At 40.9% G+C, this 23,495-nt stretch overlaps 1 protein-coding gene across 8 annotated transcripts in view; it reads left to right on the top strand.

The window, feature by feature from the left end:
- Positions 1–2,480: 2,480 nt before the first annotated feature.
- Positions 2,481–23,495, top strand: part of PELI1 (pellino E3 ubiquitin protein ligase 1) — a 46,292-nt gene continuing 25,277 nt past the window's right edge. Inside the window, exons 1-4 of one of the 8 annotated variants that reach the window (XM_074817294.1) lie at positions 2,481–2,905; positions 3,570–3,621; positions 16,003–16,083; positions 16,201–16,365. In XM_074817294.1, coding sequence (XP_074673395.1) covers positions 16,311–16,365 — 55 coding nt within the window. In that variant the 5' untranslated portion in view covers positions 2,481–2,905; positions 3,570–3,621; positions 16,003–16,083; positions 16,201–16,310. Of the gene's footprint in view, positions 2,906–3,569; positions 3,622–16,002; positions 16,084–16,200; positions 16,366–23,495 lie in introns of those variants that run through there. The other 7 variants (XM_074817295.1, XM_074817291.1, XM_074817292.1 and 4 more) reach the window with 7 other exon arrangements.

The following is a 23,495-nucleotide window of genomic DNA, read 5'->3' on the forward strand; positions in this document are numbered from 1 at the left end:
TGCTTACGCAGGCCAGCACTACTAATATTCTAACCTTTGTTAATTCTTCAACAGCTCTCAGTGTGACATCTCCATTGACTTTGCATGTCATGCTGGGGCAGGACGAGGTTGTATTCTGAGTGATGTGGTGTTAAAGGCTCCCATTTCCCTTAAAAATCTGTTTGTTTGTTTTTTTCTCACGATGTCCAAGAAAACAAAAATAAGTTTGAAGGCCACATCCAGGCTGTGATTTCCCTTAAGCAATGGAAAACATAGAACAAAATCGATTAAAGTAGTCTTTCTTTCCATTGCTCAAAAGGTCTTTCAGCTGAAGTAGTATTTCAAGGTATTTATTTCAAGAATATATTTTGTGTAAACAAATGCTCTTGGTGAACCACTATAACAGTCATCACTGGCAGCACTGCTGGAGCAGCCTATGATACAGAGCAATAGCCCTGCCTTGCTTCAAATATGTTTTTATATATTTATTTAAGCACACACACAGACACACACATAGCAAGATGTATATGGACAGGATTGAGGCACCACGGGTTATAATATCCAGGATTATTTATTTCACTCTGGCAAAGAAATGAGGCTAAAAATCCACCAATTGACACCGGGTGTGAGCCCGAGCAGTGTCGGGCTTTCACACCAGGCAGCAGCCACTCACTCCATCCAGTTCATATTCAGCCCTGAGCCCGTGTCACGGCTGTTGGGCATCACGCCCGACTCCAAGCGAGTGGGTTTCTTATTCTGAATTATATTAAAACCTAGGGAGGCTCTGGTTTGCAGAGATGGGGAGGGGTGCTCAGGCAGAAACATTCCGGTAACAAATATTTGGGAGGTTTTGTTGTATCTGTAAGGGATCTGTCAGCTGAAATGTCCCTCATTCGAATTCTCCGAGCGACGCCAGGCTCCCAAGCTTTCAGTCACGCGTGTGGCTGCGGCCGCCGGCACTGACTGCCGGCCGGTGGGCATGGCTGTCCCACCGTCCACCCCCGAGATACTGCCCCGGCATCGCGCCGCGAGCACCTGACGGCGGGATGGGGGTCCAGAAATCCGCACGGATAGTTGGAAAAGAGGAAGGGAGAGCGCTGGCGGGGGCCCTGCCCCGGGGGGAGCAGCAGCCCTGCGTTTGGGGATGTGGCTGCTGGAGCTGGGCTCAGGGATGGCGGGAGCCCCCTGCAAATATGTGATATGTGCATATAGACATACATGTGTCACGTATACACACGCGGATTTATGTACAAGTGTGTGCGTGTGCGTGCATTTATACACACACGAATATATGCCCATGCATTGACATATACATCTATACAGAGAGATATATACATAGACATGCATATATACATACATAAACATATACATACACATACACATACACACATACATACATACCCATATACATGTATACACACATATATAAACATATACAGGCATACACACACATATACATATATACATGTATACATACACATGTACATATGCATATGCATATACATGCATATATACATATATACACACAAAGATATGCATACATACACATACACACATGTATATATACATATATGCATGTACATATGTGTATGTATGTGAATATATATGTATACATATATACATGTGTACACATATGTATATACATATATAGACACATATATACATGTGTATATGTATATATCTACATATATGTGTGTATGTGTATGTATATATACATGTGTGTGTGTATATGCATATTTTGTGTGTATGTATATACACATGTATATGTATATGTGTGTGTATATGTATATATATGTATATATGTGTATGTATACGCATATTTTTGTGTGTATATATACACATGTATATATGTATATACATGTCTGTATACATACACATATACACATATACACATACACACACATATACATGCATATATATAGCCATATACACACAAAAATATGCATGTGTATATGTACACACACATGTGTACACAAACGCACACACACATATACACACACATGTGTACATGTACACGTGCATATACATACACACATACACATACGCGTACACATACACACGTGTACACATACGCACACACACACATATACACACACATATGTGTACACATACACATGCATATACATACACACATACACACACATATGTGTACACATACACACGCACACACGCACACACACATATGTGTACACACACACGCACATACACACACATGTGTACACATACACACGCACACACACACACATACACATGCATATACATACACACATACACACATATGTGTACACATAAACGCACATACACACACATGTGTACACATACACACGCACATACACACGCACACACACACATGTGTGTACACACACACGCACATACACCCCCCACACACGCGGCCGGGGCACTACAACTCCCGTCATGCCGCGGGGGAGGGGGCGTGGCCTCTCCGAGGGCGGTGCCCCGCCCCGTCTCGCCCCGCCCCCGCCGCTGGGGTGCACGAGCGCGCGGCGGTGGCGGACCCAGAGGGCGGGCGGCGCGGTGAGGCGAGGCGGCGGCGGCAGCGGAGCAGGAGGAGGAGGAGGAGGCGGAGGAGGCGGCGGCAGCGGCCGTTGTGAGGGCGGCGGAGCCGGCGCTGATCGGGTTGTTCTCTGCGGCCGCTTTCCCGGCAGCTGCTGCCGCCGCCGTTTCCCGGCCTGTCGCTCGCAGCGCCGTTCCGCCGGAGCCCGCGAGGGCGGCGGGGAGCGCCGCGGAGGCTCCTTCCCCTCTCGCCCGGCCGGGGCTGTGGTACCTCCGCGCGGCCCTGAGGGCACGGGCACGGAGGCTGAGGCTGCCCCTTTCCCTTAACCCGCTCTCGGCATCCCCCGCCGCCTCGGGGAGTTGCGGCTACCGGCGAGGGGTGCCTCCTCCGCCTGCTTCCTTCCTCCTTGGGGTGAGTATCGCGCCTGTCGCGACAGAGCCCATCCGTATCGCGAGGGGGGCTGCGGGCTGAGGGCCTGCCAGGGGCTGCTTCCCCCCTCGCCCCCCTCCCCGCCGCCCTGCGCGCTTTGTGCTGCGCCTCGGCAGGGCTGTCTTTTTGTTGCTGCTTTTAAAATAATTCTCTATTTTTATTTTTTTTCCCGGGGGTTTGGGGAGTTTGTTAACCTTATTTTTTATTATTTTTTTTTTTCTCCTTTTTTTCTTTCTTCCTTCCCACCCACCTGGAGTTGGCCGAGCCCCGCTCTGGGGCTGGATGTGCTGGGGAAGCTCTTTGTCATGGAGCGGCTGCCGAGCCGCCTGCCCTCGGGAAAAACATCACTTTAAAAAAAAAAAAATAGAAAAAAAAGTCGTTTAGTATTTGGACTCCGAGGTTTTGTTGAATTCCGGGCGTGGGTTTTTTTGGCGGTGGTGGTGTTTTATTTATTTTTTTCGGGGAGGAAAGAGTCCCCCCTGAAGTCCAGGTTCCATTTATCGCAGCCCCCTGTGCCGGAGCGTTGAATGGGAGCAGCACGCAGGCGGGTGAAAACAAAACAAAGGGGGATTTTGTTTTGCTGCTGTTAACCTGCAAAATCTTGGTGGGAAAACTTGCCTTTTTTTTTTTTTTTTTTTTCCCCTAGCTCATCCAAATTTGATGTTGCTTTACTCGGGAAGAACCCAGTTAGCCGGTAGGTAAGTTGTGTCCTTTTAATTTTAAGCTTCTTGGGAGAATTGCAAGGTTTCTCTCCCGTACCCGCAGCCTTGGCTCTTTTGTGAGCAGCCTGCCATCCAGCGCAACTTTCGTCGGGTTTTTCTTTTCACTCTTTTTTTTTTTTTTTTTTTTTTCTCCACGTAGTTCAATAATGCGGTTTTAGGAAGATCTAATAGCAGGGGGAAATTCTGCCTGTAACAGCCACGGAGAATATATTTTTTTTTTTAAAGGCAGGGGAGAGGAGGGGCAGTTGTGTTCTCTGCACAATAATTTTTGCCTCTTAAAGGGGATATTTTAAACCAATTATTATGTTTTTGTGCTGAAAGCTTGTTTCTTCCCCCCCCCCCTTTGTTTTTGTTGTAACTACCCCCTCAAAAACTGCAGCTACTTCACCTCTTCAAAATGCAGCTTCTAGAATACATGCAAGCAAAAAGCAGTCTAGCTGTAACGCTTGTGTTTCTGGCCTTACCTTTTAAAAGCCACCCATTTTTTTTTTTATGCTGGGACTCCTCTGTCTTGAAAACACCCTACTTGACAAGTAAAATTACAAAGCATTTCAGCTAGGCAGAGCTGGCGGTTCAGCATCCGAAAGACGATGGGTTTATTTTTTGCATTTTGAACGCGTTGGGGGGGCGGGGGGAGAGCCGGGGGAAAAAAAGGCTGTTTCCGGTTTCTGTTCAGCAGCTTTTCGTATTTTTTTTTCACAAAGAAGCAGGCAGATGACCTGTTGATGATACATCTTCTGTCGCTTTTTATGCTGATAGGCGCCGGTAGGTTAGTGGATATGAAAGCTTCAGTCGAGCAGGCTACCCAGATTTTAGTTTTCATGTGTCGTCTTGCGGTCCGTGTGGCTTTGTAATGTTTTAGGCCAACGATTTCGGAGTGAGTAATGTCGTGCCGAAGTTCAGATGTCTGCACGCGACACTTCTCCCCTCTCCTCTCCCCCACCCTCCTTCCCCCCAAGAAAATGCCCGGTTGGTAGAAAATTGAGCACTTGTAGTTGGAAAATTATACCCTTTTAGTGCTGCGTAAGAGAAGTGTCCTAACTTTTTTTGAAGTCGTATGAATGGCCAGGCTTTAGGAATGCATTTTAGTTGTATATAGGCACCTACTGGGCACCCTAAGTGTAAACGTCTCCTATTTCAAATGAATTAAACTTGTAGGAGCACTTACGTTATGCTGAGTACAGTCTTGTGAAGTGTGCCTAATAAAAGTTTCTGTTCTTACTAAACACTGAAATGTATTTCTCAATGCAGCAAGTCACCATGCTAGTGTTCATCTTCGAAATTTAAAATTTTGAGTAACTATTAGTTTTAGCAGAACTGGTATAAGCAGAACTTGGTATAAAGTCTGTCTGCTACAACTGTTTTGTATTTTGGTGTGGATACTGGTTTCTATTAAGAAACTAGGCATGGAAAGCAGGATCCTTTCACTTCAGGATTTATAGCTAGTGACTGTGTGTTTGTAGACACAAAATAGACTATCATCTGCTTGGAGCCAGTGGTATTTAAAACCCTTATTTGTTTGGAAGGAACTAATTACAAGTATATTTTGATATAAAATGTCTTCTCAGACAGGAACTGTGAAATACAGGAAAGCAGAAAACCCAGTGCTGTTTGTAGATGCTAATCCGTGCCCTGAGCTAAAAAAGGAGGAATGAGGGTGTTTCATGAGAAATCAAAGTCACCTTTAAGGGCGTACTTATAAGCAAAATTACAGAGTTGATTAGGAATTCCTGCAGGATGCCAGTAATTGGAGGTACTTGTTGCTGGCTGGTCACTATGCGCCTTGCTGGTTGGATTGTAAGAGTTTTGACTGTAGGTGGCATCAAGAGAAAAAAGTCTTTTGCTTCCCAGATGTTCGTTCCTTAACCTCCAGATTCACAAGAGTGCTGACAAACTGTCAAAGGAAGTGACAGCACGGAGATGGTGTAGGAAGTAGGTCAAGCGCTGCTAAACACTGCTGAGAGAGTTTCAGTGGAAAAAAGTAAGCTTGTTTCCATCTGATCTAGTTTCTGTTTCCTTTCGATCTACTGGTTAACAGGAAATTTTATACTCCTACTGTAGTCCCCAATTTTACTGAAATTAATATTGCATCTCTAATCTAGCCCAGTTAGCCCACCTGGATAGAAAGATTAATGGGAAAGAAGGTAAAATAGCAATTTAGCTCTAATCCCGTGAGGTGCAAATTGTGTCAGTTGGGCAAAGATGAACTGGCTCTGTGTCTCCTGGGAGCCCGTGGGCAGCTGGTGGAATGGATTTCTCTCTCCCTGTGCTGCTGTAGGCTCTCCAGTGGGCAGCTGGGGGTCGGCTGGGGTGGTTGGGTAGCATCGTGGCATGTTCTTTGTGGCCATAATGTTTTGCAGTGGATGCAGCAATTAATAGTCACAAGTGATTGTAAGTGTTTCTTGTTTAAAATGTTTGAATTGATGTATTCAAAAACCTGCCTTCCAGGTTAAAAAAGATGAAAGTTCTTTGGCATGCTAGAAATCATCCTTAAACTAAAAAAAAAAAACAACCAAGCTCTACCCTGTTGCTGCTTTCTCCTAAAAGCAGTAAAAACTATTGACAATAATTTGATTTGCAGAAAAATTACAGCCTTGCACTATGAATATGTTCTTTTCCAAGTAATCCTGTATTTATATTGGTTTGAAAAGGAGCTCTTGCTTCAAGTAGAAGAGATGCTTCAGTGCTTTGCACGAGTGAGTGCACGGCTTATGGGCTACCTGGGTGAGCCCTGTGCTGTGAATTTCTTTTGCTGACCCATGTCATGTGATTTGGTGCACCAAATGTTGCTAGCTGCTCAAAGTGACCTTTCTGGAATAACCCTGTAGTTGTGAATGGATGTAAAATAGTTGAGTGGAAACGACAGGCTCTACAGGAAAAATCTGTTGTCCTCTGCTGGCACCCTGTGCTGAAGGTAGGTGGTCATCAATACCAGGTTGCTCCAGCAGTGTCTCCTGGCTGACATACTAGGTGTAAATGCCGTGAGGCCTTTTTTTTTTTTTTGGGACGTGGGCTCAAGTGTGAGCTAGTCAGCAGCTTGTTTGATTCAGACTGAACATACTGCCTGGGTGGAAGCGTTTGGTTAAAGATTGATGGTATACTCTGGTCCCTGCCATTCAGGAGCCCAGTTCAGTTCATGAATAGGTAATAAAAGTTAATCTGCTGACCTTGTTTCTTAATCCATGCTGCTGAATTCAATCATAGTGACTTGACAGCCACCCATGGTACGTACTTATATAAATGCTGAATTTTGGGCTCAAATCTCATGTACTCGAAAGCAGAGTGGACTGAACCTTGCAGTGCATTTCTGGCTGTGGCTTCAGGATTGGGAGTGTCCTATAATTTTACTCTTCTAATTGAAGGTATATGGCAGTTGTAAGAGGTTTTGAACGCTCCTACTCTGACTCTGGTCCCGTAATTATATTCCTGTTGGGAAGAGGATTTGTTTGATTCACACTCACATTGCAGCACTTTCCTTGTTCACCAGTAGAGTATGTTGTAGAAGACTTTGGATACGTGTCATGCTGGCTCAAAACACTCTTGATCTCCCTCAGTGTTGGCTATACAGCTATGTCAACCAGATGTTTTTCTGTGCCGACCCTGTTTGTAGCAGATTAATTGCATAAATGTGTGTTTAGAAGGGAGAAAAGTGTTCCTGATGGGAGAAGGGGTTTTTTTTTTTATAGTACAGAGGTATTTGGGCTGGAGAGGTGCTTGTCTGGCTATATTAGGGTGGGCATGTATGCGTTGGGGGGAGCAACTGCACCAAAAGTTAATCAAAGTCCCAGATGTAGGCATGCTTTTGCTGATAGAGTGCTTTTGTCAGCCTGCTCGTTTACATATTCAGTATTCAGGGAGATAAGCATGGCCGTTTCGGCAGAAAAGCTTTTGTCACTAAACGCTGCATTTCCATTTGTGGGTCTGTAACATTTGCTGTAGTGGCTGAGGCTCTGCGTTGTAGACAAGTCTATAGCATAGCAAAGAAGGCAGGAAAAAGCTGAAGTTAAATAGACTCAAACCAGAAGTGATCTACAGAGTATTTTATTATTATTACAATAGTTGATAATATGAATAGCTACTAGAGAATGCTGTTTTGTGGATTGAGGTTTTGAGTGAGTGGGATTTAGCAAAAAGTACTTTGTAGATGCTTGTAAGATACGGGATTAGAGCAAGTTGGTCGGGTAAGATTCTTTGGGGGATAGTTTATTGGAGCTAGGACTTGAAGAGAAAATGGAAAAAACCCTCCAACCAAAACCCAGGAAAACAATAAACAAAACACAAAACCCTGCCTAGCCAAAATTGTCTTTAAGTAGACCACCATCAATGGTGTTTTGTTTCCATTGTCAGTTGATTCATCTGCCTGGATGTACTTAGCTGCTTGTATTTCAAGTATGCAATGTTTCTGCAACTATATAACCCTTTGGGCTTCATTACAAACATTTAAAAATACTATTTCCTGAGCTAGGATACCTATTTTCCTTACTTCAGGAGCAAGGTGGGGGATAGAGATCAAATCTGAAGGGACTGATTTGTTTTCTGTTAAAGAAGACTGGTAAGGTTTGCTGTTGGTATTGGTAGAGCTTAGGGCCTGCAAGAGTTTCTGAAGGCATAATGAGAGCAAATTTGGTAATCTGGTTTGAGCATCTCACCCTGTCCTGCTTGCCTCTTCAGTGCTCCTGCTTAATTGTCTGGTTTGTCTGAACAAAGTAGCGAGCAACTGGGAAGTAGCAGCTATTGAGTTAGTTTCTCCCTCCCTTCTGCCAGCTTGTCCTCTGGGATGGTAACCCCTTGATCTGTGTCAACAACACAAATATTTTAATTGTTCTTTGGGTCAGGGCAGGCATCTCTGGGTTAGATCTAACCTGAAATGTTTCTGTCCAGCTGGTCATCTTTGCCTAAGAAGTGATCAGCAAGGACTGGGGCAGCTCATGAAGCACTTAGGTGGAACAGTGGGCTTTAGGTTTGGGAACCAGTGTGCCTGTGTAGCCTGCACATATGGCCCTCTTAACCATCAAGTCCATTGGAATACCGTAAGAACATTAAACTAGTAGCAAAATTAGGTTTAGGGTTTCATGTGTTTGTAGTTGCTTTTCTTGTGTTCAGATCATGCCTCTGATGGTTACAGATCTGCCTCAAAGTGCCCACTTTCCCTGCCCTCAGTTCCTTCGGCTTTTAATAGTATTAAATAGAAAAATATTGATTTTAGAGTATTAAATAGTAAAGCATTTATTTTAAAGAGTATTAGATAATAAAATATTAAATAGTAAAGACTTGATTTTAAAATCGTACAAACTTGAGTACTTCATCTGTATTTTCCTTGTCCTAAGACAAATTATTCATGTTAAATGGTAGAAGTGGTCCCTGAGGAATTCCAGCTAAGAAATCTCAAGGCTCCTTTTGTTTTAAGTGTTAATATATATACTCAGATTTTTGTCCAATGCTACCTTGGTACCTTTTCCACTTATCTGAAGCAGTTGTAGTTCAGCACAATATTTTTACAAGAATAAATATTACCTTAAACATGGTTTAACACAAGGTTCAGTTGGGAAAATGAGTAATGGTTCTTTTGTCATATCATGTAGCTGAACTATTTATTTGGTATGAGGTTAGGGGAAAAAATCCAAAATGCATCACACATGGAGGCTTACTATAAAATAATTTGCTTCCTTTTAAAGAACTTGTTGCTCATTTTCCTTCTTTAATGCACCTCTTGGGATAAACTGCTAATTTTAAAAATATGTCAGTTCCACCATTTCCCACTAATGTATTTTTTCTTTGTTTGGCTTGATTTGCTTTTTCCCTGAGCCACTTTAAATACTCCCAGGAATGTTCAACGTGGAAGAAAATAAATGCACATAAGTATTTGAGTTGCCGTATTCAGATTGCTGCTGTATTTCAAGGCTAATGGAAGATGACTATGAACTTCTGTTGTACAGGGGTCTCAACCCTTAGCTAATGTCACAGGTAGGGTATCTGCTTCCTCTTGGATCTGGCTCCTTTCTGCTGGGCAGGTGCTCTTTTGAATTTAAGAAAGAAAATGTAACATGCCACTAAGGATGTCAAAATCTTCTGATGGAAACTGGGAGAGTTCCTTGTGTAGGAAACGAGAGTTGATGACTATTCATGTATGGGAAACCAGAGTTATGGACTGTTCAGTCGATACTGCTATTTCCATCTTCATGCTCAAACTTTGATAGTAATTTGGCTTCAGATTTAGGAATGCTGCTTTCAGAACTCCACAAAAAGCTGAATGCATTGGATGTCTGTGCACAGCTTCCTAGGGGATGTTTTTGCTTAAACTCTGGTATAATGTCTTCTGTGCTGGAGTGGTGGGTGGCCCAATCTTATCCCTAGGACACAGCCCAGGCTTGAATGGCCAACACAGATGAGGCTGGTAAACTTGGACTGGAGAGGAGGAAGAGTATCGCTTGCTATACACTTTGTAATGATTTGGTATATTCAAGTGGCTTCTCTTTTGTCCTCTTTTTCACCTTCAAAAGAATGAGTTAAAGCCACATATAAACACCATATCTATTTTTATGTAGAAAATGTTCCCAGCTTGTTCTCACATTGGATAGAGGTTCTGTTTAATTGGCATTGTAGTGTTAAAATATTTTTAACATCTGTAGTGATGAATAGAAGTTGAATAGTTAGAGGGGAGAAGATAATAGTCAAACTGTAAAACAAGTCATTGTGGTAACACCTAACTTCAACACCTGCTATTTGTGTGTGTTAGGGGCATATTTGTTTAATGTACCTTCAGCAAAGAGCTGGGAGAGATGCAGCTCAAATTCCCTGAAATTTATGGGGGCAATCAGTAAAAACTGCTTTTTAACAGGGAAATGATCTAAACGTTTTTTTCAGTTTTTCAGATGGGTAGTGCAGAGAACCAGAAGGCCCAAAAGTACGCTCTTAGAGTGTTTCATTTGTTCTTTTTCTAGTGTGATAATGTTTAGGCAAATTGTGGTGGTAGAGCTGATACTTAAGGTAAGGACTGCTTCCTGCTCCAATCTGCTGTCCCTGCACCCCTTAGCATTAAACTATTCTATGCTTTTATATACATAGAAATAAACCATACACATGTATATATATAATGGTGCACTTCATACCCTGGGATTAGCAGACCAAGTTTAAGACAAATTCTACTGTAATGCGTGTTAGTCTGAAGAGAGTTGATCACCCCTTTGTGCTTAGATGACTTTCAGGCCAAGTCATCTCTTGATTCCTGTGGTAGGTGGATCCATTATACTGGATCTTTGTTCTTTGATGTTATTTTTTTTAATAAGGTAATTACTATGCTGCTTATAGCCCACATCAATTGTTTTAACATTCATTTGGTGCTATATGTGGTGGATGTGAAATATCATTCCAGTAGAGCTTTCCCTTTTGGTGCAGCATGAACTGTTGCCTGTTGGTTAAGGTTTCTGTAAACTACCCGAGGTTGTTTCAGAGGGCTGGAGAGTGTACCATGGTGAGGGTAGCAGCTGGATGATTTTTTTCTTTTGTTTTTTAAAAGAAGTGATGTGTTATTTAGTTGAGGTGGTCAGCCACCTGCTGAAGTTGAGGAACTCAACTTGATCATGCAAACAAATAAATGCACGGGTAGCTTTTATTTTTATCCTTTTTTTTTTTCTTGCACGTGTGTGTATTTTTACAGTCAGTACTGTGGCCAGTGTATTAGCGTTGTTTGAGGCTTTCTGAGCAGCAGATGTGAACATAGAGCAGATCCTTGTACCTCTCACTGCTGGCTGAGAAAGGTCAGGATGCTGTAGTAAAATGTGGGGGCTTACAAGGCACTTATAAGCCACTTGTGACTTAGGTACAGCAACTGCTTTTGAATTTTTATGCCGATATATATACAGTATTTAATTTTTATCCTCATTGAAGTAACTATTAATATTTCACTGTTCTGAGATATGCATAGTTTGCAAGGGAAACTCCTACCTCTAGAGGGAAAGTGTTACAAACATTTTTCCTGCAATCTTTAACTTTGGGGAGGAGCTCGTTTGAGTTGGCAGTGTCTAAACAGGAGCAGAGATAGAAGCCTGATCCAAAAGACGTGCAAAGACTTAACCCTTTTACCCTAAAGCCAAGAGGGACCAGTTGCAGGGAGAAGTGAAGAGCTTATTTATCGTCAGTAAGCATGTGTAGCAAGTGTCTGGTGTCTTTCAGTCTCTTAGAGCCCATGATAGCAAGTATTGTAGGCATACTGATATTATTTTATAGCTATTAATGAGGAGGATTAACAGTCAGATTTATCTGCCGGTTTTGTTATACATATCAAAACCTCTGTCATCAAGAAATAGCACTTTTAGAGATCTAGAGAGTGTTTGGCTTATATGTAGAGTGAGGCAGCATGAGAAGTTTCTTGCCTCGCTCTGCAGATGTCAAGTGTAGCATCGCCTGTTTTCTCCTGCTCTCCATTTTGCCAAGGCAGGGCTGGGGCTGCGATCCTTCTGTGCCAGCACCTCGTACTGGCCTTAAAGACAGGAGGGGTGTGTTCCCTCCCGAGTCCCTGGGAGATCTGGGGAAGGATGTGTAAGCCCTCCCACATATAATAGCAGAAAACCTAACAAAGCTAGAATTGCACTCCACTCTCCTGCTCAACTAGGAGTTCAGCGTATGGGCGGTGATGGGGAGAGGAGCCTGTGTGCTGGGATGATGGCTGATGTCTCCAAAGCCCCAGATGGGTTAGTCTTGTCTCCTTTTTTTTTTCCTCCTTATTTTAATAAAGGTAAGGAACTCACAGGTGTGTTGATGCTTAATTTTCTGATGATTGGAGGCTGCTACAGAAATGCGAATTAGTATTCAGTTACTAATCAAATCTTATTCTACACCAAGGCAAGTAAACTAATGAAGTACCAACAAATGTGAAGGTGGGTGAAAAAATTGATAGTGCAGCATGAGTTCCCTGAGTTCATGCTTCCCATTTCTTTCTTCTGCTTCCACTGTGTCAGATGTTTAGAAGTGTCAGTGTGACCAAGGACCAGGTACAGAGCTTATCTGAGACACAAGCCTGATGTTAAGGAGGAAGGCATAGTGATTTGGAGTATGAGGGGGTATAACATCTGTTTGTAACCTTTGTCACAAGTGGAACGGATTATAAAATGACAAATACTGATTCTCTGCCAATCGGCATATGCTCAATTCACTATTGCACAAAGCACACCAATTAGATTTAATACAAATGTTCCCTCAGAAAGATCACCTTGATTTAATTTTTTTTCAGATGTATAAAGTAGAAATGATCAGAGGCTCTCTGTTTGTTCTTCAAAGACTAAGTGCTGTATTTCTAGCTCTTGGCAGACATTGTCCACAAGTACTTCATGTTCCATTGGGCGTATGCCAAATTTAATGTACTGTGTGTACTGAAAGCATCAAAAACAGACTTACTTTAATTTTAGATTTTACAGCTACCATTATTGATTTTTCTTAGAGCTGTTCCATCCAATCTGCTAGCGTTTTAATTTCTTTTCCCTGCAGGAATTTGGGGAAGGATCTTGACAGTCTTTATTTGTGTGGCTAGGGACTGTTTATGTGAGTGAGAGCTGTAGATCAGACGTCTCTGCAGTGGCCAAACTCTCCATTTATAGAAGCTAAATCAGCACACTGCATTATTTTTGAACTCCTGTCTTTAATACTGACTGATATGCTGTGACTAAGGATAGTGCTATAAATGGAGTCCATCAACTGTCTTTCAAGAAACTTGAGTTTTATAAAAACCTGTGATGGGAAGGGACTGTTACAATCAACTATACATACGAAAAACTGTGAACTTTCATTTTGCAGTGCTTGTGTGCTGTATGAATAGAAGTCTGTCCATAAGACCTTGGACTCTGAAGAGACAAAAAAGCGAAGAGGTAGGGGAGAGAAACAGCACAAGTAGGAGTTACAGTAGGTAGACAAAGAAAGGAAGGAAATAACTGAGGGAAAGAATAGTATAGTGTGAAACAGGCAACCAACATGGGCTGGAGCATTCATAATGTTACAGTCGTTAGGTCTGTTGATCCCTGCCTGACAGCTGTGTCTGTTGGCCTCATATTTTGGCTATTCATCTTTTATTTTCAACCCTCAGGGCCAAGTAGCTGTGCATAAGCATGGCTTCTGGCCAGGTGGCTCATAGCCCTTAGCGTGGAGCAGGATTCCCTTCCATTGTGGTGGTGTGGAAGAGCATGGCACTTGGTGGAGCCTGGTTTTTTTCCCCCCTCCACCTCTTTTATTCGTTCTGTGAGCCTCCTTTATTAAATGATAGTCTGTTTTGGTTTCTGCTTTGAAACTTTACTTTCTGCTAGTGTTGCTAGAATAAAGTTGCTCAGCTCTTCAAAGACATGCATCTTGAGTGGGGAGGAGAGGTGTCTCTTGATACAGAGACACTTAATAGGGAGTGTAGAAGTCCTTGGGATTAATAGTCATCATTGTAATTGAAGTATGTGGGAATTCCTAGTTAGTCTTCATTGTAGACTTAACCATGGTACTCAGTGGTTTTTGTTAGGCCTAACTCTTATGCCAAAGGATTGAGCATGGTTTTAAGTCTAACTTCAGTTGCCCAGTCCTCAGCCGTAGTTAATAATTCAGACTTTACTCTGCCTTAAGGGTGGTGATGAGTCTTCGGAAGCATTACTTAAGCTTTGGCAATCTTCAGATACTCTTCACAGTCTTCAGAGACTGTATTTTCTGTCTTCCACGTGTCTTGTTGTTCCAACTTAGCACACATGTGCTGGAGTCTCTATTGGGGCTTGTTCAATTTCTGCAGTTTACCTTTGCCAAGCAATGCTAGAAGATGCTTTCCCAGCATGCAATCAAATGACCAATTTGGAAGAATTATTGGTAGAAGAGGTCTTGCAACTGGACACTAAGATGTGTTAATGTTAGTATACCCCAAGTTTTATTGTAGCAACTGGTTATGGAAACAACTTGCTTTAATGTTAGCAGACAAACTGTGCCTCACTTTTGCCTCCCAAAAGTGTTTTGGTAACTTTTATCTTGGTGTTGTTCCTCATAAGAAAAATTGGTGCTACATCATGCGGCAGAATGAAGTAGGCTAACGGTGCTGCTTCTTCCTCTTGTCTCTTGAGCTGCCTCAAGTCCTAGGCCCCCAAGCATAACAAAAACTGTAATAGAAAAATGGTCCTATGGAGAAATGTGCAGGAAGTGACTAAACCCGATGAAGACAGAATAAAAAGTTGTTGCAAGTGTGCTTTTGTAACTGAGACAGAATTTGAAATTTTTAGTTTATTGCTGTTACTGTGCTTGTTTTCAAGCTTAATTTTCAAACATCCTTCATATAAGCTTAGTATTAACTCAGTATGCATGCTAATAAGATTACTGCTGTACTAAGCTGTCTTTTGCTGATGAATGTAGCTTTTGTTACCTAAAGGAACAAAGTAAGTTGAATAGAAGAGTGAGTATAAAGAAAACAAAATTAGCTCCAAAGTTAAGAATAGGAGTAGTTGTGTTCCCTTGTTTTTCAGGATTAAACACAGCTTTTAAGTACTGCTCAGGAGCAAACTATTTCCTGTCATGTCACTATTAATTCGTCCATGCATTTAAAAATACATAATTTTGCTCTTTTTCTGGAAATGAACATGAAGTCTGCTGCATGAAAGGTGGTCCCAGCTCTCTGTTCCTGTCCTGTGTTCAGATGCACACGTGGAACCTGGTAAATCCAATTGAGAAACAGATTGGGGCATCAATCTGTGGACACCATGGTTGTGCAAAAACCTTATGTTGTCTAAATGCAGGGCAGCAGGCAAGACCGCTGCTTTTGCAGGCAGTGATATTTTACGCTGCCTTAAAATTTTTTAACCACAGAATGCACTCCTGCTGCATGTTAGTGGTTACAACTAAGTGCAGGCATTCCTGCAGGTCTTGAGAATAGGTGATAAATAGTTCTGTGATGCAGTGCTAATGTCTTTGCATGCAAAGCTCCTGCCTCTTAGCTAGTGGCCAGGTTTGTCAATGAATAGAATAATTTATTTTGGAAGAGAACTCTGGAGATCATCTGGTCCAGCTCCCCCTACTCAAAGTAGTTTGAAGTAAAAGCCAACTCTTTCATCCCTTTATTTTGCATGGTCTTGAATAGCATACAGCCAGGGTGTCTGCTGACAATACTTGTCTGATGCTTATCTGCAACTGTCAATCTTCTGTAAATGTAAAACTTAGACTTATCCAGTATAATTGCAGAATGTGTTCTTAAATTTCAGTAAATCTTGAGTGTGCTGAAACCAACTGTCTGGTAACGGAATTCCTTGTATAATTTTGAATGACTGAGTACTTGAGTTGCTCTGCACTAGGTATCCTGACTGGACACAAGAGTATATGCTGTATTCAAAGACATGTTATTTGTGCCTTTCTCAGAATGCGTTTATTCCAGCAGACGCTGAGCCAACCTTGATAAACCTCTACGAAAGCATTCTTTGCACTGGCTGTGAGCAACAGGTAGACTTCCCGCCTCTTCCTCTCCGAGCTGACAGTTCTCAATTGCTGATGCTAGCTGTTTGGTGCTGATGTGGATGGAGCTTAACCATATGGTCTCGCTCTGACTTTCTCTCGCAGTGTTGAAAAATGTTGTCCTGTCTGCACTAGCAGCTAACTGATCTGAACCCATTGTTGACAGCCACCATCATCAACAGGTCATTTTCCCTCTGCGAGTGTGGCTTTTGATTATGTATCGTAAATCCAAGTGGAAGTGCGGTTACAATCTCGTGGTTCTTGGACACGGTGAGTTTACATCTACACAGTTGCTTTAAGAGAACAAACTTTTCTACTTGCACCTGAACTTCTTCTCTAGATGAGAAATTTGAAGGAAAAATTCAGTAACTACTTATACAATTCCCTTAAATAGACTTTTTTATTTACCTCTTTAAGATTTTGGTTGCAATTAGTTGCTAGAAGTACAACTGTAGAACAATACAAACTGTTAGTGTTGTCTTGCTGTTACTTTCTGTAATGGTGTTTGTTCTCTGAACATGTGTCTTTTTTTAATGTAAGTGGAGAGTGGTTTAAGTTGTTCATTGGACAGCATCTCTCTATAGCAATCACCCCCAGCTTTTATAAAACTGCAGATGATTCTATTAGAGAGATGCCTCCTAAGCTGTACCAAATTGTACTTTCTCATGCCCTAATGTTAGATTTCTACTGAAAGTTGTTTCCAGAGGCTCTGAGCTGATGTAATATTTACTGCCCGCTGAGAGCAATGCCATCTCCCTGGCCTGTGCACACACATAGCCCCCCCCCGCCCCAGATCTGACTTGTGCACCCCTGCACCCTTCTTTGCTCCAGACCTGCTGACCAGAGTTTTTCCACGAGCTGACTTTTCTAACTAACTTGACAGAAACAAATTTAATTGCAGGAGTTTTCTAAGAGGTTCAGGGAGATGTCTTAAGTTTTGTCATTAGACTGACTATATACTCTTCTGATGTGGTAGGCTTAAAATTCTTGGATTGCTTTCCATAGCTTTGTCTGTGAATGTATCTGTGGCTTTTTCTTTTTCCTTAGCCTTCTGGTTTGAGGACAACAGCTGCTGCCTCCTCTGGCTATTGCTTGAACCAAAGTAGTAATGTGGTGTTGTGAGAACATCAACTTTTCCGTGCTTGGACCGGTTTTCATACCAAGTTAATGCTAGTGAAATTGAGAGCACAACCTCAAGTACAATGGGTGTGATTAATAGTGAGAAAGAAGACTCTTGGCATATAACTTGTAAAATAAAACTGTAAACATTTTCAATCTCAGGGGTTTGGAGCAAACAGGCATGAGATGCTAATCGTAATAATGTTTTTCATGATCAAAGGTATCAGTACTTCAATGGCTGCTATTTTTGTTTCAACTGCCAAAGTCCTAAAACTAGTTATGAGCAGTCAGTATTGGTGGTTAACAGCCTGAAACATTTTAAGTATAGAAAACACCACTGCATTACTTATTTCACATGAGTTTGCTGACTTGAATTCATGCTGCATATTTATTTTAGTTTCTGATCAGCTGTGTATTCCACTGTGCCTCACGATTTTCTGTCAAGTTTCTATCGTGAGTGAATTCTTATTTCAAAATTACTTAACTCTGCCAGTGCATTTCAAGGTGAAGCTCAACAGATAGTACAGTATGGTCTGAAGCTTTAATAGTAGTGTAGCTTTTAGAGCTTTGTTTTATCAACTCAGGAGTCTCATCTGGTAGGAAGAAGTTTCCATCTAATGAAATATGGTGGGTCAGAGAGGACTTACCATGTTTCAAGTACTTGTGTATAAGCCAAAATACTTGCAACAAACTCTTAGAGTGTAATTCTTAAAGAGTTGTGGAATGCTGTTGAAGCTGGTGGCTTGAGAAGCTGGAAGGTACCTGGCATTTGAGTGCTTCACCTCTTCAGACAAACACTACACAACTTAAATACTATAACTGACATCGAGCATTGTGTCAGACAGCACTGTAATTATTCTGAAGGTCTGGGGCTCATCCAAAATCAGAGTGGTAAATTAAATTACATGTCCAGCCCAGATCTGCTCTAGTACAGTCTTGCTTAGGTAGGCTGATAGCAATCTTGCTTACGCAGGTTAATTCAGTTGCCTTCAATGCAGTTGAATCCTTACTTGCACCTGCGTAATTGGGCTCAGGTATCAGGTTTGGCGAGGTGACCTGGCAGATGAACAAAAACAGAATTTGGACTTCAGTTTCTTTTCCTTACTAAGTATGCTTTGCTTTTTTTTTTTCCGCACCGTACACCTAGAAGCAAAGTCCTGCTGCTCAATACAATTGATCATCTGTTAAACAGATGAGCTACAAACCTCAGTTTTATTGTTGTGAAACATTTTGAAGGCTTAATGTAATAATAAAAAGAGAGAGAGAACTCAGTCTGTTGCTACATTACTGTGCCAGGAAATAATCCTTCCTCCCTGACCAGTTCCTTAGCTGTTCTAGCCATGGTATGATGTAGTTTTATTTTTTTAACAATGTCTTTATTTAGATTATCCTTCTAACTAATGGTTTTGGCATGCTTTAAAAAGACACTTAAGCAAGAGGATCTTGTTGCAGTATTCGAGTCTGGGCTAAACTTACAGGCTGCAAGTAGTTTCTTTTTTTTTTTTTTTTTGTTTAAATTAGAGATTCTTCATTTGTGCCACGGTAAAAACTATCTTTGGAGCGTGTTGAGTTTGCAAGCAGTTATTCGAAAGGCTGAAGTTTTGTCAAAGGATGCAGTCTTCTGTGTGCTGGAGCTGTTTTAGATTACTCTGTGCATTTCTGGTTGGAAAGAGATTCCATGTTGCTTCCAATTAACAAGAAAGCTTTTCTTACAATCTTTGATTTCAGTTGGCTGCCACTTCACTGGGAGTTTCAATTATAATATTTCAGTGCTCCTTTGTGTTAGGTCTCCTGCTATCTTTGCTTAACTTCTGTATTCTGGACCTTTATTTTTGCAGGTAAAGACAAGTCTTGCTGCTTCAGTGCATACAACTGTAGTGGTACTGGTTTGGGGGTGGGGATTCCAGCCTTTCTTTTTCTTTTTATCCAATTCTTACATTTTAGGTAGACTTCTATATCAAAAATTAAGGAATAAGCACCATGCTATAACTTTGGGAAACACCGATATTAAATCTGTTAATTAAAAATTGGTAAGTAACATGTGAGGATGTTGGGATGGAAATCATGTTTCTTGTAATTGTATTAACATTTTAATTTTGTTGAGTGAGGGAGGGTGACCTGAAAAGACAGATCTAGATATAAAAGTCTAGTAATTCCTAGATTTGCATGCCTTAATGCTAGGCTTAGTCCTGTTCTTAAAAGAAGGACCTAGGACAAGTAAAACACACAGTTAGGCCCACAGTTGCACTTTTGCAAATCCTAATCCAGCAAATACGAGCATGCTTAGTTTTAATCCCAGAAGCAGTAGAACATAGCACTCTGTTGCAAAACTAGGAATGTGCAGGTATTCCCAGAAGTGGTGCTTTGCTCCACAGGTGCTGAGCTCTAGCTCACAGTTCTTGTTAGGTGAGTTTCAGGACTGAAGCTTTGTGTCAACAGTTGCACTCCTGCTTTTTGACAATGATGTTTGTATCCTTCTCTGAAGTAATTTAAAATTTAAAAATTCTTATTTTTAATATGAGATAGGTAGTCTAACTTTGTTAGATTTTAAATATGATGAAAATTATATAGCTGTATATCTAATGCTATCGATACAAGTTCTTTCCCACCATGTTATTAAACTATACTTTCAAAATAAAAAGCTTAGGTCACAGATTGGTTTTAAAGTGAAAACTTTTTTGGAAAATAGGGGGGTTTGTTTTTTAATTTTGTATTTGCCTGTTTTTGTCAGGTTTTTTTTTAATTTTTCTGCAATTAAAATGAAGTGCCTCCCTTCTAACAAGGGGGAAAAAAGCCTCAGTCAGCTTGGAAGTGGTTATTAAAAGAAAAATGCTTTACCCCAGAAACTAATAAAATTATTGGAGCTGATACAGTCCTCGTTATGTTGGTTTGGAAATGTTCTATAGCGTTGATAGCATTTCGGAGTTGTTCAGTGCTGCTGAACTCACATCTTTTTGTCCTAGCAGTCATGTTTACAGGCAAGGAATAAGCATTATAAAAGAGGCTAGAGCAAGGTGAGCTTGTGATGGTGCTGTATTTATTTGTATAGTTCAGAGTTTATTTTGGGGACGTGTAATTCACATCAGTTGAATGATAAAAGTACAGAACTACTTTAAAGAGTTTTAAGTACAATAGTGACTACAAACTCAGAGAAAGTCTTTTCCTTCCTTTATGTTTAGAGAATATGTATTACTTCTACAGTTGGTGTTGAAGTTGCTGAAGTGAGACTGAGCATGCTAAAATGTCTGCCACTAAGTTGTGTCAAGGCAATACATGCTGATAAAGGCAGCAACTTGCCTGTTATTTGTCTCAGCTGATCAGCCTGACAAACTTGTAGCCTTTGTCCCACTTGCCTCACACTTCATAAACTCATTTTGGTTGTTTAATGTCAGATTGGCTACACTGACTTTGCCATTTTGGTAGTTCTTTAGTTTTAGTATGTCTTTTGTATATTTAAATTTATAAATTCATTTAAGTTAATTTTTTAAAATTTATATAAGTTAAATTTAAATTTATACATTTATATAAATTTTGTATAGTTAAAACTTGAATGGGCTTCCTTAAATGTTTTTTTTTACTTTGAATTTGCATTGGTCCAGGAGCTTGAATGTGGTCAGAGATCTCTGCTGAGTCAGGGTAGCAATTTCTTAGTGTGCCAACTTGGTTGCCTCTGACTGTTTGTACCCTCTGTAGCTGTATGGTGTTCTTCTGCTCCTCAAATGGATGACATGAGGCATCCTTGAGCAGGAGGGTAGCTAATGAGAAGCAGCAAATTGAATGTGAGCAGGACTTCTACAAACCTTTATGAATGTGTGTGAACGAGGCACCACTGTGCTCAGTATGAGCAGCTGTTAGTAATTTGAAGAAATGTTCATAAACAATGTCAGTCCTGAGAGGGCCGGTCTACCCCTAAAAACTTGCAGAGATTTCTTCTGAAGAGTCGAATTTCCTGGAATGAATCAGTCTGCACTGAACGGCTGACTAAAAAAGGGCAAGTGAAACAGCTCCTCTATACTAGATTATTACTGTTAACTTTGCTATACTAGAAAAACAGGACTTGATGTTTCCATGGTATGCAGAGGTGCACTTGAAGATACCCAGACAGTAGTCCATTGGTAGCCTGGATGGATATCTGGAGTGCACACCACGGGTTAAAGTGGAGGCTTCTCTCAACCTCCTTCTCAAGGTTCAGAAAGGAAGAAGTCTGTATTATATTAACCAGTCACTTTGGTTAATAAATAAGTGTGTGCTGTAAATCATGTGAAATTGATTTCAAAACTGTAAAGTACTACTGTGTTCTGAATCGTCTGGTACTGTTTAAAAATTACTTAGTTGTGGTGCTGTCAAAACTGTGACTTTTTGTGGCTATATGCTCTTTTTGGTATATTTGCCCAACGGTGTTTCCTATTTCCTGAATGGAAAAATTTTTCTTTGAGAGAAGGCTTTACTGCTTAAAGCCTGCCTCTCAAGGCATACAGGTACCAAGTGCAAAGCGAAGGTAATTACTAGAAGTGAGTTTGCAAGTGTTCAGATACTTTCGTGTTTATCTTTGCTTGTCAGAGAACTGCCTGAAATGGCAAAGAAATGTAGATTCTCTTTCATGGGTGTGCTAATTCAGATGTAGCCCAGTCTGTAACTGCTCTACTACACTTGGTTTTGAGGCTTCTTCAGGTAACTTTGAAATGTGAGCTGGTATCTACAGACAACCAGAGTCCTAGCCAGGATACAGCTTTAAGCATGTGTTTTTTTTTCAGAAAAAAAATTATTGAGCTATTTTGCTTGAGAACATTACATAGGAAATAGTGAACTTGCATTAGATGATGAGAAATACCCTGAACCTAGTGGCCCCAAACCTTAGTTTTAGGCATCATCAATTTCTAGACCAAATCTTGAAGGTTTGTATTCACAAAGAATTCTGAGTGGTGGATCAAGGAAGGATGTAATTTTTTTTTTTGTCTTCAGGAGCACTTTCCTCATGTATAGAATTACTAAGTCAAATTTCTGACTTGCTAATGTAGTTTCATTAGGGTTAGTGATGTGACTTAAACATCATTGAAAATGAGAGGGCAATCCATGAAATTATCAGCTGAACACTTTAATGCTGCCTAGCAATGGGTGCACACTTTGACTATTGCTGGAAAAGTGTTCTGCCACAGCGACCGTCAGTATTCCTGCACTCTACTAATTTAAAGTTACTTTTGTCTTTGTATGCTAGATTTTTGTCTGATTTTTTTCTTTCCTCAGTGACATACTCTGAGAGGACAAAAAGCAATACAGGTTCTGGAGAACATGGCTATTTTAAAAAGCAAACATGCCACTATCTTGGTACAAAAATAACTTGGTGTTTTTCAAAAATGTATCTTATATGACCCACACACTTGAAAATATTTTTCCATCAGAGTTCTGGTTGTAACTGAAGACTATCCTAACTTAAAGTTGCCATATTCAGCTAGATACCTTCTCTTACTTGAATGTAACAGTTTTTTGTTTACATAGCAAATTGAAAACTTGAAACTAGCGACACCTTGAAAACTTCCAACTATAAGTCAAATGTTAAGCATGACAGTTTCCTTAGCTCTTAATTGAAATGGGACCATATGGTCAGACCAAAGTCCTTTGGGTCCCTATAGAAGTAGTACAGCTTCATCTCCATAGTTGTGGTATTCTATTCTTGGCTTTTTGGTGAGAATATATTTGGCACAATAATGCCAAATGTTGTATCTGGCAAGAGCCAAGGATGCCTCCCAGTGCTCTCCTTGTACCTGTAAACAAGAAACTGGATTCCTGTCTCAACCAAGGGCTAAAATTTAGAGATGGCATCCCTAGCACTGAATTCTTACTACTCTTCAGGAATGACCTTTTTGTTGTTAGATGTTAGTGCCTGCATAGAGGTAAAGTGTTACTGCCTGTTTATTTTTACAAGCAGCAAATCTCTTATCCAAATTGGATTAGAAGTGTGGGAAGTAAAGAATTGCTGCTCTCTAGATACACTAAATCATGCATTGCCCATGGGGTTATAAAGGAAAGAAAAAGATATAATTGAATAGCATGGGATTTTTTTCTCTGAGCAGTAACAAACTAGGAGCAGGTAGGTGGTCTAACACGAGGAGGTGGAGGAGATATTTGAACTTTATCCTGTTTGAATTGCTGGCTGTAGGAGGCGATTAACATGGAAACTTAGGTGTGCAAAAAGTTCGTTTTGTGTTTATGTATAAATACAAATTGTATTAGCATAAAACCTTACTCATTAAGAGACAGCTTTTAATATATCTGGAGATATT

Source organism: Strix aluco, chromosome 3 (genome assembly GCF_031877795.1).
Source record: "Strix aluco isolate bStrAlu1 chromosome 3, bStrAlu1.hap1, whole genome shotgun sequence".
Taxonomy (NCBI): Eukaryota; Metazoa; Chordata; class Aves; order Strigiformes; family Strigidae; genus Strix; species Strix aluco.